The sequence below is a fragment of the Pleurodeles waltl genome, chromosome 4_1 (genome assembly GCF_031143425.1).
Source record: "Pleurodeles waltl isolate 20211129_DDA chromosome 4_1, aPleWal1.hap1.20221129, whole genome shotgun sequence".
NCBI lineage: Eukaryota > Metazoa > Chordata > Amphibia > Caudata > Salamandridae > Pleurodeles > Pleurodeles waltl.
The window spans coordinates 129553330-129573716 of NC_090442.1; the positions used below are offsets into that span (position 1 = coordinate 129553330).

The window sequence follows — 20387 nt, forward strand, 5'->3', positions numbered from 1 at the left end:
CCCTGTGTTGCCTGACTGCTGCAGCGTAACTGCAGCCCAACATGTTTGAATAACCATTTTTGCCAGGCAAAAACATCCCTTTTAAATATTAGCAAGTCACCCAATATATCTCTTATAGCCCACAAGGTAGGATGAATGGTATTTACAGGTGTGGCATGTAGAAAATGAGTATTATAATGTCCCTACAATGACAATGCCCCAAAAAGCTATTTTCACATTAGGAAGCCTGGCTGGCCAATAGAGAAACACTTGGTTTGATAAAAAGTGCCAATACTGTATCTCAGGAATGACACCAGCTAGAAAAAAAATTCAACAAGTATTTTTAGTAGTTATCAAATATTTAGTTATTGGAGGCTCACTTGCAGTAGCGCTCCAGCTTTTCTCAACCAGTGGTTAGCCTTGAATATGTTTAAAAAGGGTGTGAAAGGCCCCCCAGAAGTAAATAATAGGCTAACCTGAATGGGCAGAGATGACTCCTCTGAGCTCAGCAGAATATGAAGGGTGGGGATTGTGGGACTCCTTTTGACAGCATAGTGTCAGATCCTGCTTGATAGGTGTGTTGAGCAACATGTAACTCTTGGGGTACTCTTGAATGGGAGAGAACAGGATGCCAGGACAATTGTTGAGTCTCATCTGCCTAGTTGCTAAAGGACCCTGCCTTTGTCCTACCAGACATCAATCTCTGGGTTTGGTGTGGGTACAATGCCTGCTTCAAACTGGATTTAGTATTAGATGTGGGAGGACATTAGTGTGGGGACACTCCAGCTGGAGTAATCTGAGCGCTTTAAAAACTGCTAACATAACATGTGGGAGGACACTAGGATTACCATAGTACACTCTCCACTAACACTGGTACCCCCAGGCTCAAATCCTCAGTGTACTGTGGCTGAACCTTCGCCGTCTTGGATTTGCCCTCACACAATGGTACATTGCATTTTGGGCCTGTTTGCAGATAGGCAAACAAAAACGACTGCAAAAGTAGGTACATCATGGCATGGGGACTTTTATCCCATTGGCTAGGAAGAGACCAAGTGTCACGCCCACCCACTAGCTATCGCCAGGCATAAATGTGACACCTCCAAGCACCCACTTCAGAACACTTTCTGGACTTGCAGAAGATCAGAAGAGGACTGGACCTGATGTCTGTGATCTAAGAGAAGCCATGAATGACTGGATCAGCTGACTCTTGAACCCAGAAATGGACTCCAAGGGTCAGATGGCTGACCTCCTGTGCGGCTACAGTGTGACAACAAGCTGCAAAAGTCCTTTCCCTAGAAGTGCCCAGTTGATCAGTGGCAAATGAAGCTCGAATAGACCCTGATGTTGGTATGTGTCTGACACACCATGAGTTTCTATTTGCCTACTCTGAGTCCTGGGGGCCTTAGAAGTGTACTCTTGTGGTTGATTGGGACTTAAAAGACTATATCAGAAGGTAAAATCTTTGGCCCGAATGAACTTGGTTGCTGTATCCGACCTGTGCTTTTTTGGGGTCAGATATATATCGTGCCTAGGTTGTGGTTTACCCTGACTATTGACTATTGTTGGTGGTTTGTGCTTTTTGGCTCTTTTGATACACTTATTGCAGTTTTGTTATTTTGTTCATTATATTTTACTCTATTTTTCTAATTCTGCTTGGGATTTTAATTGTTTTGGTGAGTTGATACTTTTGTGGTTTTGCATACATGCTTTACACATTACCCTAAATTATGTCTGCCTGCTGTGTGCCATACTTGCTAATGGGGTTAAGGTCAGGTTAACAATGGTTGTGATTAGTCGCCCACCCTATGTAATAATCCAATTTCGTACACATGTGTATTACCATGTTCAAAAATGAAGCAACAATTGTAATGGTTATTTCATTTTACCAATTTAAACAACATAATTCTAATGGCAGAGACTGCACAATTTCAGTATAAAGCAAAACACTGCATTTCAAGCTACGTATTACCTACCATACTGTTACATTTCGCAGATGACATTGCTGTTTACAGAAAGCTGAATATCATTGCATTAGCACCACTAGGGTCTGTTTACCAGGAAAATATTGTTTTTCAAAACGTAGTGACATTTGTAGCCAAAATTGGGTATAGTTATAGAGGTGCCCATGCGTGATCAGGTTTTATACATCTGCTAGCACCATGACGTGCTCAAACATCTGCTGGTCAGCTTGAATGTCCACCAGGGATAAATATAGTGCTATAGTAGTCAATGATTTATGCACCCATTGTTGTTTTGGAGCACAGTTGCAATAAATAAATCAGAATGCATATATCATTATTGTAAATGAAAGACTTACGCGTTCAACATATTCGTAGTTCTCGCGCTTCATAATTCCGTTTTCACTGACATATTCCAAAGCCGTTGATGGGAAGCCTCCACAGCAGCCTTCGTTTCGTGAGTCGCAGTCCACCAGCTGCTGCTCGCTCAAGTCTAAGAGCTTTTTATGTTTAATGCAATAACGAGACTCTATGACTCCAACCTGTGTGAAAAAAAACATTAGTGGCTGATTCATTAACAGAAGTAAGTAAATTCACACATTGGTGGAAAACAATACCCAGTTTATTGAGTATGTGCAAAAACATATGTGAGCATCAGTGGTGCCACTGTTTGCGTTTGTGGAGAACCCCAACCTAGAATCAATTGTTCTGTGTCAGTACCAACCCATAGATGGTTTCAGTTATTCACAAAAACCCACTAAATATTTTATAATATGCAATTTAGTTTCTGGTGTAGTCATGGGACGTACACTGAATTGCTCACACAGTCCACGGCTGTCCCTCCATTTTCATACAAACAACAGTCTCCTTTGCTCTCTGAGCAGTCAACAGGCTTCAACACTGTTACTCATGACCATCTAATCAACTAAATTCAAGACGCCAGTGTAGTCTCCAATACTTCTCTGCAAAGATTTCAATACTTTTATTGAAACTGACATTGGCTGATGAAATAGGACTTCCTCTTCTGTGTCCTAATTCCACTCATCTAAGCTTTTCACATGCCCTGTTTCCTTTTTAGGTTGAGCTTAATAACCATATAGCCACTTGTATAATTTAGTATATGTATACTTACTGTAGGCTTAAAACATTTAATTTGCTTGTTTCAGTGTCATTTAAAAATCCTTTGCTTGCTAGTGGACAGTCATGCCTGTTAGTCCCTCCTATTTCTCTTTGGGAGCAGAGACCAACTACTGTGTAATTACGCTTTGTCCTGTTTATCTGGTCTTTAGGGGATTTTAATTTTCTTTGTTTTTTTGCTCATGTTCAGGGAAGCTTCCCTTTTCATGTGCAGAGCATTCTTGCTCTCAGTTTAGCTTAGCTGTAAACAAAGTTATAAATCAGGTGTTATCTTGGTCACATTTGGTCTTTGTGAGCTCTCTGTGCCCTCTCTCAGCTGCCTGCCTCCCGCCGTTCCTTGGCATGGATCTTCTTTACCAAGTGTGCCTGCTTCCAGTCCCCGGTGGTGAGAGGGAGGGCGGAGGCTTGTTTATTTATTTACTTGTTTTAACTTTTCAATGCTAAGGTAGCCCGCCGACCAGAAGGTATTGTAGGCCTTACATAAGTAGTGGCTACATTACACAAGGACATATTCATTTTTTGGAGGCACGGGGAGATTAAGTGATGTTGATTTGATGTGATTCTAACGCGGGTCCTCAGTTTCAAAGTCGGCAGCTCTAGTGGTTGTGTCACGCCTCTTCTCTCTTCTACCAGGTTTCTGTGGAGTGCATGAGGCATTCCACTTTCTTTCATTGCTGCAGCAAAGCACGCTGTGCGTTATGCTTATATATGGCGGTCGCGGGCCTTTGTTTTTTCTTTGTTAAACTTAATTTCAGTCCAGTGTCTCTTTACTGTTAATTTATTCCTTTGGTGCCTCTTTACTTTTTTATTCTTTTGGAGGGAGAGTTTGAAAGCCAGTAGGTATAGGCTTAACTTCAGTGCTCCACTGCTGCCCTCCATGACCAGGACCTTCTTTCTGCCTCTTGTCTCCCATCACTCATCAGTTGTGGCCATGATTTAGAGGAGCAATCGGAGTTTCCTTGGACCACCCATTCTGTTAAGAGGTTGTTGTGCTGCAGAAGTACATAAATACAAGCCTCTAGACCAGAGGTCTTCAAACTGGGGGGCGGGCCACAAGTGATCCAAAGGGGTGCCAAACGCTGGCCAAAAGAAATATTATACAGATAACATGCCTTTGTTTTAAGCAGAAGCCTGTTATTGCAGGTTTAAAAAGGTAGCAGTACTTCACTGCAATGTTTAAATAGGTTTAGACATATTTAAACATTGCCATCTTTCTAAAATAATTGTGAAAAATTCTGAGGGGGGGCCCAAAGATTTTTATTTTTCAACTGGGGGGTGCAGCATTAAAAAGTTTGAAGACCACTACCCTAGACCAATGTAATTGTTTGGCTTTGAGAGTGGATGGAACCCTCCCTGTCCATTTCTCAGTTTACAAAATTGTTTAAAACATAATTTTGAAGCACCTAGCAACACCTCGTATGCCTCTCCACCTCGCAACACTAGAGGTAGCCATACAAAGTTTGACCCACGGCTCCTGGCACAAGAAGCTGTCCCCTGTTAGCAACCTGAGTTCTTTAGTTCTCAAACTTAGTTATAATCGACAAAAGATTCTTCATTAGAATCAGCAACACTCTGATTTGGGCCAGATTATCTTCAATGACATGGCTTAATCTGTTCACTCAGTTCTGTCAGACAATGACAATGTCAGTAGTAGACCACCTCAACAGACAGAAAGTATTTTCAAGTTAGGCTCTTATTTCTGAAAGATGTAATACATTGGTTTATTTCTGAACAAAATCAATTATTAAACATCAGATGGAAGGAAATGAGGCACAAACGTATTCCATTTCTTTGTATAGTGTTTGTACGTCCGGACAATTGTTATGTCTGCCGTGTTTAGCATGTCGGATGAAAACGAGAGGGCGCTCTCACTGCCAATCATGTCCACGTTTGAGGAGCAAGTACATAGATAGCATGTGTGGAAATCACCGCTCATTTTGCTGGTGGGGTTTCTATCCAGCCAAGCCCACTATAATTAATTTCCTTTAAAATATGAATTAGCTCCATTTGGCGAAGCTGCTATTTGGAGCTTTCAGTAACTATACTTTTTTCGCAGTTCATGGCCGCGCATAAGCATCTTTTACAGAAATGCAGTGCTTTGGTGATATTGTGATATTTAACATCCTTTCCTGGGCTATCAGTACTGCATCTTCATTCCCAAATGAAAGGTCCTTTCCATTAGCAAGTTTAAGCACAGAGCAGAATCATTTGAAGTCAATTTCGGCATCTGACTTTGTTTCTGAATGGTCTCTTTTTTTCTTATTACATTTTGACTGTTTGAACACTCTTGATAGGTTTGTGTGATCCTTCTAGCTTATCTCTCTCGTTACTCCTCCATGGTTGTCTAGTTTCTTTTTTTGGGGAATTGTGTTAGTCAGCCAGCAACTCTGATTGTGGTTTGATGAAATTAGGTTTCTAGTGGAATTACCATGGCAGATTTAAATTAGGATGCTAAATGGCAACATTTTCATTTTTTGCTGCAGATAGAGAAAAAGGGTAAATGGAAGTGCCTTAGTTATATGCAGGGCCATTGGAATTATGTGGCAGGAAAAGACCAAATTATGAGGCAGGGTTGACCATTTATGTGGCATGAAAAGTCCAGTTATGAATTTAGAGCACCAATAGGTCTAACTCACACAAATGCGAGAATTATTGGATTGCAAATGCTTGTTATTTATTTTATTTAATATATGTATGTTCCATCTCAAGGAATGGCCTTTCAGTTTAAGCTGATTATATGCAGAATCCCCAGGAACAAAGACATCCTGGCCAAGGCACTGCATGTCTCAGGGGGAGGATGGGTAAAAGTGGCATCAAATGAATATAGATCAGCAACCCTCCTAGAACATATCACCTCTCCAAAACAGCCATCCACATCATGCATCTCACGCCCTCTGCTTTTCAAAGTGTGTTACAAGCCTAGGTTCTTCCAAGACCACAAGCTCAGCATAATCTTAATAATTAAGGCCCATATTTAACTGAAAATGGAGGAGAGAAATGCTGCACCAAAATTGGCAGTACCGCACACCGTTATTTTCACAACTCAGGGATGCGCCATATTTAATTGAATACAGCACTAAATTGAGCTGCCAAGCGCCAACGCAGGCATCCTTGCACCATCGTGCAAGGATGTCTGCGTTGAGGGGTTTGATTGTTTATGTGATGGAAAGTGTCCCTTGCTGCACACAAACAGTCACTAATGGTGATTTGGCACTTCTCTGTATGCTGCAGAATGCAGCACACAGAGAAGTGCCAAAGTGGAATTTGGAAATTATTGTTTATGTGCAGGAAGGGACACCTTCCCGCACAAAAACAATCATGTCTGGCATTTTGCAGAATGCAGAACACATAGAAAAAGCGAAAAACAAGGAGGAATAAAAGTATTCCTCCTTGTGCCTTGCTAATGCCACCACTAGGGTAGCATTAGGTTATCGCGCTGCCTCAGGTTTATGAAAACTCGTGAATCTGAGGCAGCGTCAAAATGCAATGGGTGTTGCTGTGGCACGCCTATAGCAACACCCATTGCACGCCCTTCCACGCAAAGGGCTGCGTGTCAAGGGGCCATATTTACAAGGTGGAGTTATGCCACAAAAAGTGGCTCAACTCCTTGTAAGTACGGCGCAGTGCTTAGTGCCACCGAAGTGTTACAAAAAGTGATGCTCCAGTGGCGCTAGGGGCTCATAAATATGCACCTAAATGTAAACATGGCTGAGGTAATTGCCTAGTGCTGCAGATCGACCACAACCAGATTTTAAAAGGTAGTCAAACTACCAAGGCAAGTTACATCAGATTAAAAGACTAAGGCCCTCATTACAACCTTGGCGGGCGGCTGAGGCCGCCCGCCAAGGTTGAACCGCCGGGCGGCCGCCAATGCAGCCGCACTCCTGCGGGGTCTATTATGAGATCCCCGCTGGGCCGGCGGGCGGAAACCTGGTTTCCGCCAGCCGGCCCAGTGGGGATCTCGGCCGCAATACGGGAGCCAGCTCCAAATGGAACCGGCGGTGTTGCGGCTGTGCGACGGGTGCAGTTGCACCCATCGCGCTTTTCACTGTTTGCGTAGCAGACAGTGAAAAGCTCCATGGGGCCGTGGCAGGGGGCCCCACGACTCCCCTTTCCGACAGCCTTTTCATGGCGGTTCAAACCGCCATGAAAAGGCTGGCTGGAGGGGGGCTCGTAATCCCCCGGGCAGCGCTGCAAGCAGAGCTGCCCTGGAGGAATAAATCCACTGGGACAAAAGTCGCGGGAAACAGCCGGTCCCGGCGGAGCGACCGTGGTGCTTCCGCCGCTGTCGTAATCCCCCTGGAAGCACTGCCAGCCTGTTGGCGGTGCCGCCAGGGTTGTAGTGACCCCCTAAATGCCAGCTTAACTCTACTACAGAATAACAACAGAAGTCATGAGAGTACAGAAAAACAGTTAAAGGGGTGTGCATTATATTTATATTTTTCAGTGAGGGACCTTGACATCTCACACTTCCAGATCACACAGCAACTCATCCTCTTAAGTCTTATGACTTACATTACGGGGCCCAGGGAATAATGCTGCAGTGCATGTTTCACAACCTAGAATATAAATGCTTACGGTGGCAAACGCCCAGCAAGAACCACAGTAGGAGCCTTGATTTTTAGGTTTTGTGACACAGTTTTCTTTTCTCCAGTCAACCTCTTCGGGAAGGTCAATAGCAGGTCTGTAGTTTTGGACTTCCATGGGTTTCTCTGCAGATCGTGGAACCTTCAAACATCCCCTTGAGTTTCGTTCATGTGTTGTCTGTGTATAAGAAATGTAATTAAATATTTACTATATAGCTATTCCTAATATTTCACTCTCATCGTTAGAAATAGCAGAAATGTATGCAAATATTTATCAGTGACATCCATTCACCAAAATGCCAGTGTTGGACCTGGCATTCTTGCTGTGGTCTTCCCCTAAACTTGTTGCCCACACTCAGTGGCAGCTGGTGATATTTGAAAGTGGTGGGGTGTAAAAGTTGTGGATGAGTTTGGAGTAGCGAGCGAGCAAAGTGAGTGAAACAAGTGGGTTTCGGGTGTGTGTGTGGGAGGTTCTTCCCCCATTGAACGTTTTTAAAAAAGAGTGCCAAATGGTGTATTTTGAAGCGATTTTTTATAAATAATTTATGGCCAGATGGTCATAGATTTTTTTCAGGTTGCAAATGTCCGTTTCGCAGAATCAATCCGTTTGTAACCTGAAAAAAGCCTTTTTCTATGTACCAAACCCATTTTGCGACTCAGTAGTGTATTACAGAATCACAAAATGGGTTAGCGATTCGGAATAGGAAGGCTGTGTTTAGCGCATCCCTTCATAATAACGACTCACACTGGTATATGTGAATGTTTTGCAACCGAAATGCGGTCGCAAAAAGGTCTAAAGTTAATCTATTAATCTCTCTGCTGCCAGCCTTTGCTAAAATAGTCAGAGAATGAGTGAGAGTGAGTCAGTGTGAGAGTGAGTGAGACTAATTGAGTCTGATTGAGTGAGTTTGAGTCAATTAGTATGACTTCAGATATGTGTCTGAATTGGAATGAGTGTGTATAAGTGAGTCTGAGTGAGAATGAGTAAATCAGAGTGAATCAGGATGAGTATGACTGAGTGAATCAGTGAAAATGAGTGTGATTGAGTGAGAATGACTGCTACTGACTATGTATGAGTAAGACTGAGTCACAGTGAGAATGAGTGAGTCAGAATGAGGAAGACTGAGTTGGACTGAGTGTGAATGAGTGAGAGTGATTGCGTATGAGTGAGTTACAGGGAAATTGATTTAGAATGAGTAGGACTGAGTGAATCAGGGAGGACGAGTGAGTTAAGGAGAGACTCATGGAGACTAGGTGAGAATGAGCGAGACTGGGTAGGAATGAGTGAGTCAGAGTGAGACAGAGGTAAACCGGGTGAGTCAGAGTCACATTGTGTGGGTCAGAATTAGAGAGACTGAGTGAGATTGAGTGGGACTGATTGAGTATGAGTCACAGTGACATTTAGTGAATCGGAATTAGTAGGACTGAGTGAATCAGAAAGAACGAGTGAGTCATGGGGAGACTGAGGGACTAAGGACACTAGTTGCGAATGAGTGAGACTGGGTGGGAATGAGTGAGTCAGAGTGAGACCTTGCATGACTAAGTAAGACTAAGTGAATCAGAGTGAGATTGAGTCAATCAGAATGACTTAGAATGAGAGGGATTGAGTGAGAGTAACTGGGAATGAATGAGACTGACTGGGTCAGAGTGAGAATGAGTGAGACTGCTTGAGTCAGTAGAACAGAGTCAGAGTAAGTAAAAGTGACTGCAAGTGCAAAGGAGAGTAAGTGACTAAGATCCAGTGAGAATAAGTGAGAGAATAAGAGTGGCTGCAAGCGAATGTGAGCGAATCACCCCACCAAAACCTCAGTTCATTATTTATCACAGTGGTTTACCTCCTACCTGCCCAAATATTTGTACCTTGATTTGGTAAACATGTGATATACAATATATGTCACCTCTTACCATGTCTGCAAAATGGTTCATTTCTAATCTGTAGCTCTTATTGCCACGGCCTGCCAGCAGGTTGTGATCCCGCACTTTGTGCCAGGTGGCCTCCCAGGCGCTTCTTCGGAACGCCTCATCATCATCAGTTATGTATTTCTTTCCTGTAAAGAAGATTAAGTGAAAATATGAGCTGCCCCTGCTGCTTAGAGTGAATTGATCTCTGTGTGATTCCTTTCAGGGAATTGTTTTCGAGTGACAGACAGTGTCACTTTTTCAGAACGAATACAATTGTGGGCTAGGAAGCCCTTTGCAAGTTCCATCCTCACCCACCCCGACTCCAGGGGCCACTGAAGTGCTATTTTACTAGACTAGTGCTGCATGGCTCTAGATGGTATGTCAGTCTACACCACCATTACCTTGACCACTAGAACAGATGATCTTCCAAGGTTCAGCAAAATTGTAGGTTTTTTTTTGCAGGGAGTTCTCAATAATAAACAGAAAATGTACCAACTTTACACCACAGTCAACACTCTATTTTAGTGTTCTTCGAGCTGAGAATATTTGGTGCAGGTTCTCCTTCAAATCTCCCATCAAAAGTCAAATATGCAGTATGTATTCCACCACCACCATTTTTGGAAACTCCAGGAGAGCCACCTACTGTAGATGGGGGGAGGGGTGTGTGCATGTGTGTGTGTGTGTGTGTGTGTTTGTGTGTGTGTGTGCGTGTGTGAGTGTGTGTCTGCGTGTGGTCCTCCATTCAGTCCTCTTCATGCAAGTAAGGGCCCGATTCACAAAGGTAAACAGACAAAAAATGTTAAGTTGAGACCAAAAGTCTAACGTTAATATTAGTATTAGGTCTAAACTTACACTTTGGGGTCTACACCAAAAGCAAGGGGGTTGTTTTTTCGGAGTTACGAAGAATGGATCTAGACAAAGATGCGGGTTTAGGACAGAGTACCATGCAGAGGAATGTGAGCATGGAATGTCAGCTGGTCTTTCCACTGACCTCGGACACCTAGAGAGACACTTTCTGACAATTAATCCTGTTGATATTCTAATGTTATCTGTAGTAATTATTTACTGGGGGGTTTGTTGGTCAGAAATTAGAGAACTGATGTGACAGAATAATGTTTCTTTTGCTTCTGAGAAAAGTCTTATCCAACATCTGTCTTCCGTGTCCCAAACTGGTCATGTCTCTGAAGTACTTTGCAAGAGCATACACTTGTATATACAGATTCTAAATTTTTTAGATAGATTACCACTTGGAATCCAAGAAGATGCAAAGTGTGTACGATCTACACAGAGATGGAAATATAGTGGTTGTCTCTTACTAATGACTGTGTGAGTGTCTAATGACTCAGCAATCCAGTGCCATCAGCGGTGGCAATCATGCTGTCTATCCTTGTCAACACTACATTCAGGGCCAATAGCTGATATAGCCAGTGCCTGCCACCACAAATCTCAAAATGAGGGGCAGCTAGGGGGGATAGGGGAGGGGAATAAAATAATATTTTTTTCAAAAAATACAATTCCGCCATCGCTGTCGCTGCCTGCCGCCTCACTCCTCTGCTCTCCTGGTGTCCCAGCAGTCATTGGGACATCAGCACAGCCCCCCCATGCAATCCCGGCACTGCTCTCATGCTATGCCTAGCATGAGAGCAGCATCAGGATTGGTCAGAGCACCTTGGTCTGCCACTCAGACAGTGCACTGGGGTCTGTGCAGTTTCTCCAACCCTGCTGTGCAACACAGCTGAATTGGAGAAACCGAAGTGCGCATTCGCACTCAGTGCACTCCACTTCTCCTCCCCCTCCCCCTCCCCCTCCCAGCCCTGCCCCTCCCTGCACATGCTGGCTGAGCCAGCAGCTGAAAAATAAAACAATAGTAAAATATAATTGTATTTTTCAGCTGCTGGCTCAGCAAGTGGGGCGACAATCCTTTGCCTTTGCGAAGGAGCTGCCCCTGCATATAGCTGCAGTGAATTGGACATGTTATTGACAGTTCTGGAATGGTAGCTGTACTGCCTGGTGGTCTCCTAATGTGGCAGCAAGGAGAGTGGTGATCTTAGGACGATGATGGGTACAGTACACACATGTGCATGCATGCACATATATGCACTCACATATACATACACACACTTCGGAGAGACATTATGGGCCCGATTCACAAAGGTAAACTTAGACCCAAAGTGTAAGTTTAGACCTGAAGTCTAAGTTTTGAACGAAAGTCTAACTTTACTAATAGTAAAGTTATACTTTTGGTCTAAGTTTCGACTTTTGGTCTCAACTTAAAGTTTTTGGTCTGTTTACCTTTGTGAAGAGGACTGAATGGAGGACCACACGCACACACACTCACACACGCACACACATGCACATCCCCCCCATCTACACACCTCCACTTCAACCATAGACAGCCTGTATCATTGCTGATGGATGGATGCAAGAAATATACTGCCTGCTGGTGTACTTAGCCATAGATCCTCCAGGTTTCCAAGGTGCAATTATTAGTTTATAAACAGACATCTGTAGTACGTGGGCTAATCCCACCTGGAAGAACAACACTATTTTTGATCCTTCTAAGAATGGAAATTGCTTGTAGAAACACTTCTTCACGAAGCCCTGAGCGTCAAATACTTTTACTTAACATTTCATGAAAACTGCTGTACTTTGGGCAGATTTAGAAAAGTTGGGTCTGGGTAAGTATAGCACGCATGGAGTACACTTAACAAGTATACGCCTCATGATCTTCAACTTTCCTACGTGCACTGCCTTTTTCAGTTTTGTGAAACAGTGTATTGATTCCTATGACGTACAGGACGGAATACATGATATAATCATACATGCATAGTCAGCAGAACATGTTTGCAAGCATGTTTGTGTATTGAGATTTTATCACAATGCATGGATTCAAGCCTGCGTGTTAGTTTGATGTTTTTCTTAAATTTGATCATCGATATATGGGACATTCTTCAATACATATTCAGACAAATAATCACATACCAATAGTCAAAATCGTTTACAGTCTCTGAGCTTGTATCTATGCATCAGAACTGATGTAAACAGATGTTGCTCGGTGAACGGGATCACCATAGAGGAGAGGTGCCCAGCACCACTACATGAGAACCGAAATCATGACATGAAATCATTGACTATGAAAATAATTCCCATTTAGATGAAGCATATTTAAATATATATTTCTTGTGGATATCTTAAAGCTCTGGTATGGGTTCTGCCCTTCCTAATCCTGCTGTAGGGTTTCAGTGAGCAGTAGCTCCTTTCATTGAAATAGTGTGGCTAGCGCCATCACACTCAACATGGTAGGCTTGTAGGTTTTCACAAATGAATGTACTTGTGATGACTGTAGAGTGTCCTTCTTACCGTACTTGGACTTCCACGTCTCCCATTCCTGGTCAAGATGTTTGGAAGCAATGGAAAAGGCCAGCAGGGCTGGCAGAAGGAGAACTGCTTGCATCACCTGCATCCTGCAAGGAAGGATATAGGCACTGTAAAGTTTCAACTTAATTTTAGTTTTTATTTATTACAGCTTTGCATCCTGTTCTACCCTCTGACTTCTGCTGATCACTAATTGCTGATATACCCAATAATTCCTTACAGTCCTTACACTCAGCAGGGAGTTGCATGCTTTGACCTAATCTACCAATGAGAACATGAAAGTGACCTGTGAGGTGCCTGAGTTTTGTCTATGAACATCCATGATGGTCATGAATGAAAGGCATACAGAAACAAGAAAAGGTGTTTTGCCAGGCACTTGTTACATAATCACTCTCATCCAACTTTCAAAGTCCCAGTGCACTAGGTATTGTTGCACTGCAGTTGAATACCATAGACTACTTTTGTGTGCTTGATTCACTTTAGGAGGCCGTATGTGTTGTGGTCTTATGTAAGCAATAAAGACTTAGGGACCCAGTCTAAAAAAGTCTATAAAAGTCCTAAATCAGCACCTTGAGGTTTACTATCTCACTTGGGTCCAGATTTACGATTTTTTGAATGTCATAAAATGTTTTAGAAATTGTGCTCACAACAGCTAAATACTCAATCCTGGAAAATATTTTTGCATGAAGGTATATATTCACAGATATTTTCACATGAAAATAAAAAGAATAGCAATTTCAAATCACTTGCTGGTTTTTTTCTGCTCTGAAAATGAATTTCCTCCTTTTGACACCCCGTTTTGGGCAAACCCTCTTTAAAAATACATAGAGATACAGTGGAACCGAGAGGACTTCTAGCGTCCCTTTACGCTCAAACAAAACAAAACTCCCTACCCGGTCACATGAATTAATTGCTGAAAGCATTGGGAAAACCTACTAGATACCAAAAATGAGAAGGGATTCCAACAAAATAAATCCCACTGTGGGACAGTGATATGTTAAGGGAGGTTGGCACTCTGAAAGGTTCCAGAAAATGGGACAGGATAGGAATTAGTAAACTAGGGGATGTCTGGCAAGGAGAGGGACCCATTTCACTTGAAGGGTTGAGGAAAGAATGACTACTGGTAGACACCAAAACACAGAAATACATACAACGTCGACATGCTTTAGTGCCCCCACATTCCAAAGGAGCATTCTACCCCATTCTACTTGTGCTACTTAGTCCTTAATTTGAACCGGTGGTTCCTGGTGCTCAGCACCGGCACTTATCAACATTAGCACTTGTGATGGACTGCCACAAGGTGGTACTGTCTGTCTAATTTAGAGATGAGCACAACAACAGTTAATTATTAATTCAATATACTTTTAAATGACTATTACCTGCCGCCCAGGTTATTCTTATAGCTTTAGGGACCACCAATAGTCCGAATTGTCACACATGTAAGAGAGTGATGGTTAGTTGTGTTGTTACCATCATAGGCAGCAGTGGCGGGGGCAATGTGTGGTGGAAGGTGCAGTGGCCTCTTGATGAAAGCCATGGCACTTATTTTTTTTTACAAATTAGGCACCTGAGCTACTGCCCTGAAAAGCAATACATCTCACATACATATGATAATAGGTAGTTCACCTGACCTACTTACAAAACTGGAACTGACTTGTGCCAAAGATGTAGGATTATTACATGATGCACAATGGTAAGAGGCGATCCGCCCACCCAGGGAGGTGTCGATAAGTAGGAGATCTGGGCTAGTGTAGTTGGAAAAACTTCACCGAGCAACCCTCATCTGGGAGTGCCTGACTCGAATACAGCAAAGTGAAGCCAGTGACTGCTCCAGGGGTTGCGGACAGGTAAGCGGCTTCAAACACACTATGTGGCAATGTCTTCCTCATGGCGCCCCTTCGGAGACGGGTAGGTGTTAGAAATGGGGTCTTTGGTTGACAGTCAGGTTACCCCCTGTTCAAGCAAGGACCCTCACTCTAGTCAGGGTAAAAGAGAATCACCCTCAGCTAACCCCTGCTTACCCCCTTGGTAGCTTGGCAGAGCAGTAGGCTTAACCTCAGAGTGCTAGGTGTAAAGTATTTGTACCAACACACACAGTAACTTAATGAAAACACTACAAAATGACACAACACCGGTTTAGAAAAATAGGAAATATTTATCTAAACAAAACAAGACCAAAACGACAAAAATCCGACATACACAAGTCAAGTTATGAATTTTTAGAGATTAAACTCAAAAATAGCGCTTAGAAACAAAAATGCTTCAATGAGATGTTAACACGGCGTCGTGACGGAGTCGTTCCCAACAAGCCGACACCAGCGGCGCCGGACACGGAGTCGTGTAGACCCCCAAGTACAGTACCTTTGGTGAAGAGTGAAAACAAGCCGATGCGCGAAGTCGGGGATCGCGGCGTCTGTGCGAAACGTTGAATCCGTGCACTTCGAGCGGCGTCTGTCACGACGTGGTGCGGCGACTTCCACGGAGTCGCGGACTTCAGCGGGGCTGCAGCGGCGTCAGGCCTGCGAAGAGCGTCGCGTTCCAGCAAAGGTCACGGCGTCAGGTGCAGGCGCCGTTACCGGATTCAGCAGCGGCGTCGGTCCGGAGTCGTCCGAAGTCGATTTTCTTGGATTTCCACCAGCTTTTCTTTCAAGGGCCCAGGGACTGGATAGGGCACCACTTGTCAGAGCAGGAGTCTCTCCAGAGACTCCAGGTGCTGGCAGAGAGAAGTCTTTGCTGTCCCTGAGACTTCAAACAACAGGAGGCAAGTTCTAAATCAAGCCCTTGGAGATTTCTTCACAAGATGGAAGGCACACAAAGTCCAGTCTTTGCCCTCTTACTCTGGCAGAAGCAGCACTGCAGGAAAGCTCCACAAAGCACAGTCACAGGCAGGGCAGCACTTCTTCCTCAGCTATCAGCTCTTCTCCAGGCAGAGGTTCCTCTTGGTTCCAGAAGTGTTTCTAAAGTCTGTAGATTTGGGTGCCCTTGTTATACCCATTTTAATCTTTGAAGTCACCTTTCTTCAAAGGGGACTCACACCTACTTGTGAAATCCTGCCTTGCCCAGGCAAGTCATCAGACACACAGCAGGGGGTTGGAGCCGGCATTGTCAGAGGCAGGCACAGTCCTTTCAGATGAGAGTGACCACTCCACCCCTCCCTCCTAGCAGAGATGGCTAATCAGGAAATGCAGGTTACACCCCAGCCCCCTTTGTGTCACTGTCTGGTGTGAGGTGAAAAACAACCAACTGTCAAACTGACCCAGACAGGGAATCCACAAACAAGGCACAGTCACAGAATGGTTTAAGCAAGAAAATGCTCACTTTCTAAAAGTGGCATTTTCAAACGCACAATCTTAAAATCAACTTTACTAAAAGATGTATTTTTAAATTGTGAGTTCAGGGACCCCAAACTCCACATGTCCATCTACTCCCTAGGGGAATCTACACTTTAATCATATTTAAAGGTAGCCCCCATATTATCCTATGAGAGGGACAGGCTTTGCAACAGTGAAAAACGAAATTGGCAGTATTTCACTGTCAGGACATATAAACCACATTACTATATGTCCTACCTTATCCATACACTGCACCCTGCCCTTGGGGCTACCTAGGGCCTACCTTAGGGGTGCCTTACATGTAAGAAAAGGGAAGGTTTAGGCCTGGCAAGTGGGTACACTTGCCAAGTCGAATTTACAGTGTAAAAATACACACACAGACACTGCAGTGGCAGGTCTGAGACATGATTACAGAGCTACTTATGTGGGTGGCACAACCAGTGCTGCAGGCCCACTAGTAGCATTTGATTTACAGGCCCTGGGCACCTCTAGTGCACTTTACTAGGGACTTAACAGTAAAACAAATATGCCAATCATGGAGAACCAATTACGTACACATTTTAAACAGGAGCACATGCACTTTAGCACTGGTTAGCAGTGGTAAAGTGCCCAGAGTAACAAAAACAATAAAATCAGAGTCCAGCACACATCAACAACCTGGGGAACAGAGGCAAAAAGTTAAGGGAGACCACGCCAAGGAGGAAAAGTCTAACAGTAGGGAAATGCCTGACTGACCTCACAGATGTTGATGGTGATCACAATTGTATTTTTGGGATATCTGGGTGATATCTCCTTCCAGGAGCAAGGGAAGGTAGCCTATAGAACGGGGCTCGTGGTGGCAAAGAGAAGCATAACCAGACTGTGGGCGTGTCCGCGGCACCATATTTGGAAATGTGGAAAAAAGAAATGGGCTGGAGTATACTCACAGAGAAGTTCATATACAAAGCAGGGGATGTCAGAAGTAATAGGGAAAAATCTGAACCCAGTGGAGAACTTACCTAGGGTTTCTGCTCAGATGGGAACACGTACAGAATATGCAGAATGCGCCGGGGAGAAAGGAGATAAAGTAAATATTGTAATCTCAATTATTTCCCATGTGGTCGTGCTAAGACATGTGTGGCAAGTTTATATGTGTGCCTGTGTCGCAATAGGTTCAAAACAGTAAAAAGATGTTTAAAAAAAAAAAAAAAAAGAAACCCCGTTTATAGGGGAGGGGATCTCTTCCCACTATCGAAACAGATGTAGTCCTGCCCTCAACAGGAGCAAATCTCTGACCTCTGTTTCCAGAGAACTCGTAAGTTTGTAGGTGGTCACAAAATGCAGGACATTCCCATCCGTGCACACCAACAGCCAATCAACAGAAGGAGATTTATTCCGTTTGAGTAACCCTATTTGCAAGGGAAAAAAGAGCGTTTTGTTCACTTGTAAATTAAGCTATAATTAAGCTATATTTACATGAGCAAAAACTTAAGAGCGAGGCCTCGAATACCCAGTCAATGCGTTTGAAAAGGATTGAAGACTTTGATTACTTCTTGCAGGGTGGACGCGTCTACTGTGTGACGGTAGTGGGTGGACGCCGTCTTCCCGCGTGTGGCCCCGACGTGTGCCCCGTTTGTGCTGTACAGACCGGCACTGCAGGTGCATCATGGGAGTCAAGGCCAGCCCGGGGGTATATGTCACTGAGGTGGCCAATGTCGTAGACACCCTGGTTCTTCGGATTGCGAGTTGCATCTGTCATAGAACCAGGAAAGAGATGTGATTGGGTGGATATAGTTGCGCGAAGACGTGGGAAGTGTGTGACAGATAATAATAATAAATAATTTACACCCCCCCCAGGCAGATGTTATGGGGCCAAAAACCGCAGGAGGCAGGTAGAGCTCACAGCTGTCATGGTGGAGGTGAGGTTGAATGGGCTGTGTTAATGAAACCATCTAGTGACAATAAAAGAAAACTTTCTTGTAGCCAATACTGAATCGCTAGCAATCGCCAAGACGGAAGATATTGGAATGTTCCTGTGATAATGATGCCTGCTGGGATGCCTGCTGGGATGGCCCCTGTAATATGCAATATTTCCCATATCTTAACGCTTTTTGCTTCTGTTTTCCTGTGAATATTTTCCATATGCAATCCAAATCAAATCAAATCAAATCATTAGCATTTATAAAGCGCGCTACTCACCCGTGCGGGTCTCAAGGCGCTAGGGACAAAGGGGGAGGTTCCAGGGGAGCAAAAAGCCGTTCTGGCCATACATTAACACTGAGAATGACCAGTAATACCATGAATAGTAATGCCCCGTGATTTGCATAACTAATTCATCACTCTTTTTTTCCATTAAGGACTGGCAAAGCCAATAGGTCTGGTATTTTGTTTCGGGTGACTTTGTGCCTGTTGCCTCTAGCTGTCCTTGAAAGTAAAAATCTTGTAAAGAAGCATATCTTGGGCTACACAAGCTTGGAAGCAGGGAGTGGGGTGAACAGACGGCATTAGGGAGGTGATCTGCATCCTCGAGGAAGAGTGCTCTGAACAAGAGTCAGGAGAGAGGGTTGCACTGCAGATGAAGAACATAAAAGGCGCACACAGGAAAATATTACAGAGCCCGGTATTGTTGTAGTCTGAAAGAATCCTGTGGATAGGCAAATCTCTTCTTTATAAACAAATTATGCAGCAAGTCCAACAACATGTTACAGTGTCAGCAAAGAAAAGAAATGAATGTGCAGGGCTACTAGTGAATAGCACTGGGCCTTTGTGAACAGGTTATGGGGGCCAAAAAGCACACAGTTCATAAACAAATAAGCCATAAATCAGCACTTCAAATGCTGCAGTCAATGACATGAATAAATAGCATGCACTGACCCTCGCGTTGCAACTGCCGTCTGACAAAAACACCACTTGGTGGTCTGTAACCAAGTCCAAATGGGCCCAGAAATGGAAATACCAGGGGCTTGTTGGACAGCCTTCCAAGCAAAGGCAAGTCATGAAAAACACACGAAAGACTTCTGAAAGCGGCCGATTCAAAGCCCCTTTTCGTGTACTCCTTTTTCTATAATTAATTTTTTTGAAGAAGCCAAAACACAAGTCTTCCCAACAGCTCAAACTGTCTGTTGCCACCTAAAAATTACTCCACAAATATGGCTGGCATAAGCACAAAAGAGTTTTACTCATTGAATATATTTAGACTGAATTAAAAAGTGCAGCTAGTACCAATGAAGTTGTTTCTTCATCTTTTCTGGAGTGAAATCTGATTATTCTAACCTGTTTTCTCACGCTCCATACCTGTTCTCGTTGATTTTATTTTCTTATCTATTACTGTGTTGATTTACTAAAGCCCTCGTTCAGGTCACTTGCTTGTGACATTGATTCCCTGCAGCCTCAGAAAGCACGAATCTCGGATCATGTGGTCGTGTGCGCTTTATTCTCCATAATTTATTTGAAAGTTGCTTTCAATTCGATCCTACACTAGTAGGGTCACTATCTTGTCTTCCGATCTATTCTTAAATCTCTACATCCTAATTTACTCTCATTTCCTTACTTGCTCCATTGTGTTTGTTGAGCCCCTTTTTCATCCTAATTTAAAATCTGGCGTAAAGCTTAAATAACAAAAGTGAGACGCTTCCAAATGATAGAATCGGTGACATCTCTACCACACAATTATCTATTTCCATCACTGTGATAAACCATTTGAATAAAATCATAGATTTACAACAGAAATTTGCAAGTTACATCGTTATCTGTCTTCAGCTGAGCTTTATAGTACGTCACCTGACTGGTGGGCTTGGCAGCTTTTCGTGGACCTCAAGATGCGCCCTTCAGTGGTACCTTCTGGAGAGGGATACCCACGCCTTTTTGCTCCACCAGTTTTATGGACCCCTCAGAATCTGATAAGAGCCCTGATTTCCTGCCCCATTTCCTCTGTCGGCGGACCGGCCTGGTGAGGGAAGATGATGGTCAAGGCAGATGAGGCCTTATCACAACGGTCTCCTCAAACGCCTGGCAACATCTTCAGGCCCAATCCCTTCTCATTCATAATCTGCACCAACTGTCAACCACCCAGGGACCGCAGCCTTCATAGCTGTTGTCGACAAGCACGCTATGATGGGGAATCCCAGACCTGTCCCAAT

General features: G+C 43.7%; 1 protein-coding gene across 2 annotated transcripts in view; it reads right to left on the reverse strand.

Annotated features, from left to right (window-relative positions):
- The window catches only part of LOC138287447 (cathepsin S-like), a 43576-nt gene extending 23417 nt beyond the window's left edge, over nt 1–20159 (reverse strand). The window contains exons 1-5 of one of the 2 annotated variants that reach the window (XM_069227878.1): nt 20029–20159; nt 12923–13026; nt 9566–9708; nt 7653–7838; nt 2297–2479 (exon numbers count right to left, since the gene is read on the reverse strand). In XM_069227878.1, coding sequence (XP_069083979.1) covers nt 2297–2479; nt 7653–7838; nt 9566–9708; nt 12923–13025 — 615 coding nt within the window. In that variant the 5' untranslated portion in view covers nt 13026; nt 20029–20159. Of the gene's footprint in view, nt 1–2296; nt 2480–7652; nt 7839–9565; nt 9709–12922; nt 13027–19989 lie in introns of both variants that reach the window. The other variant, XM_069227877.1, reaches the window with a different exon arrangement.
- Between the last annotated feature and the right edge of the window lie 228 nt (nt 20160–20387).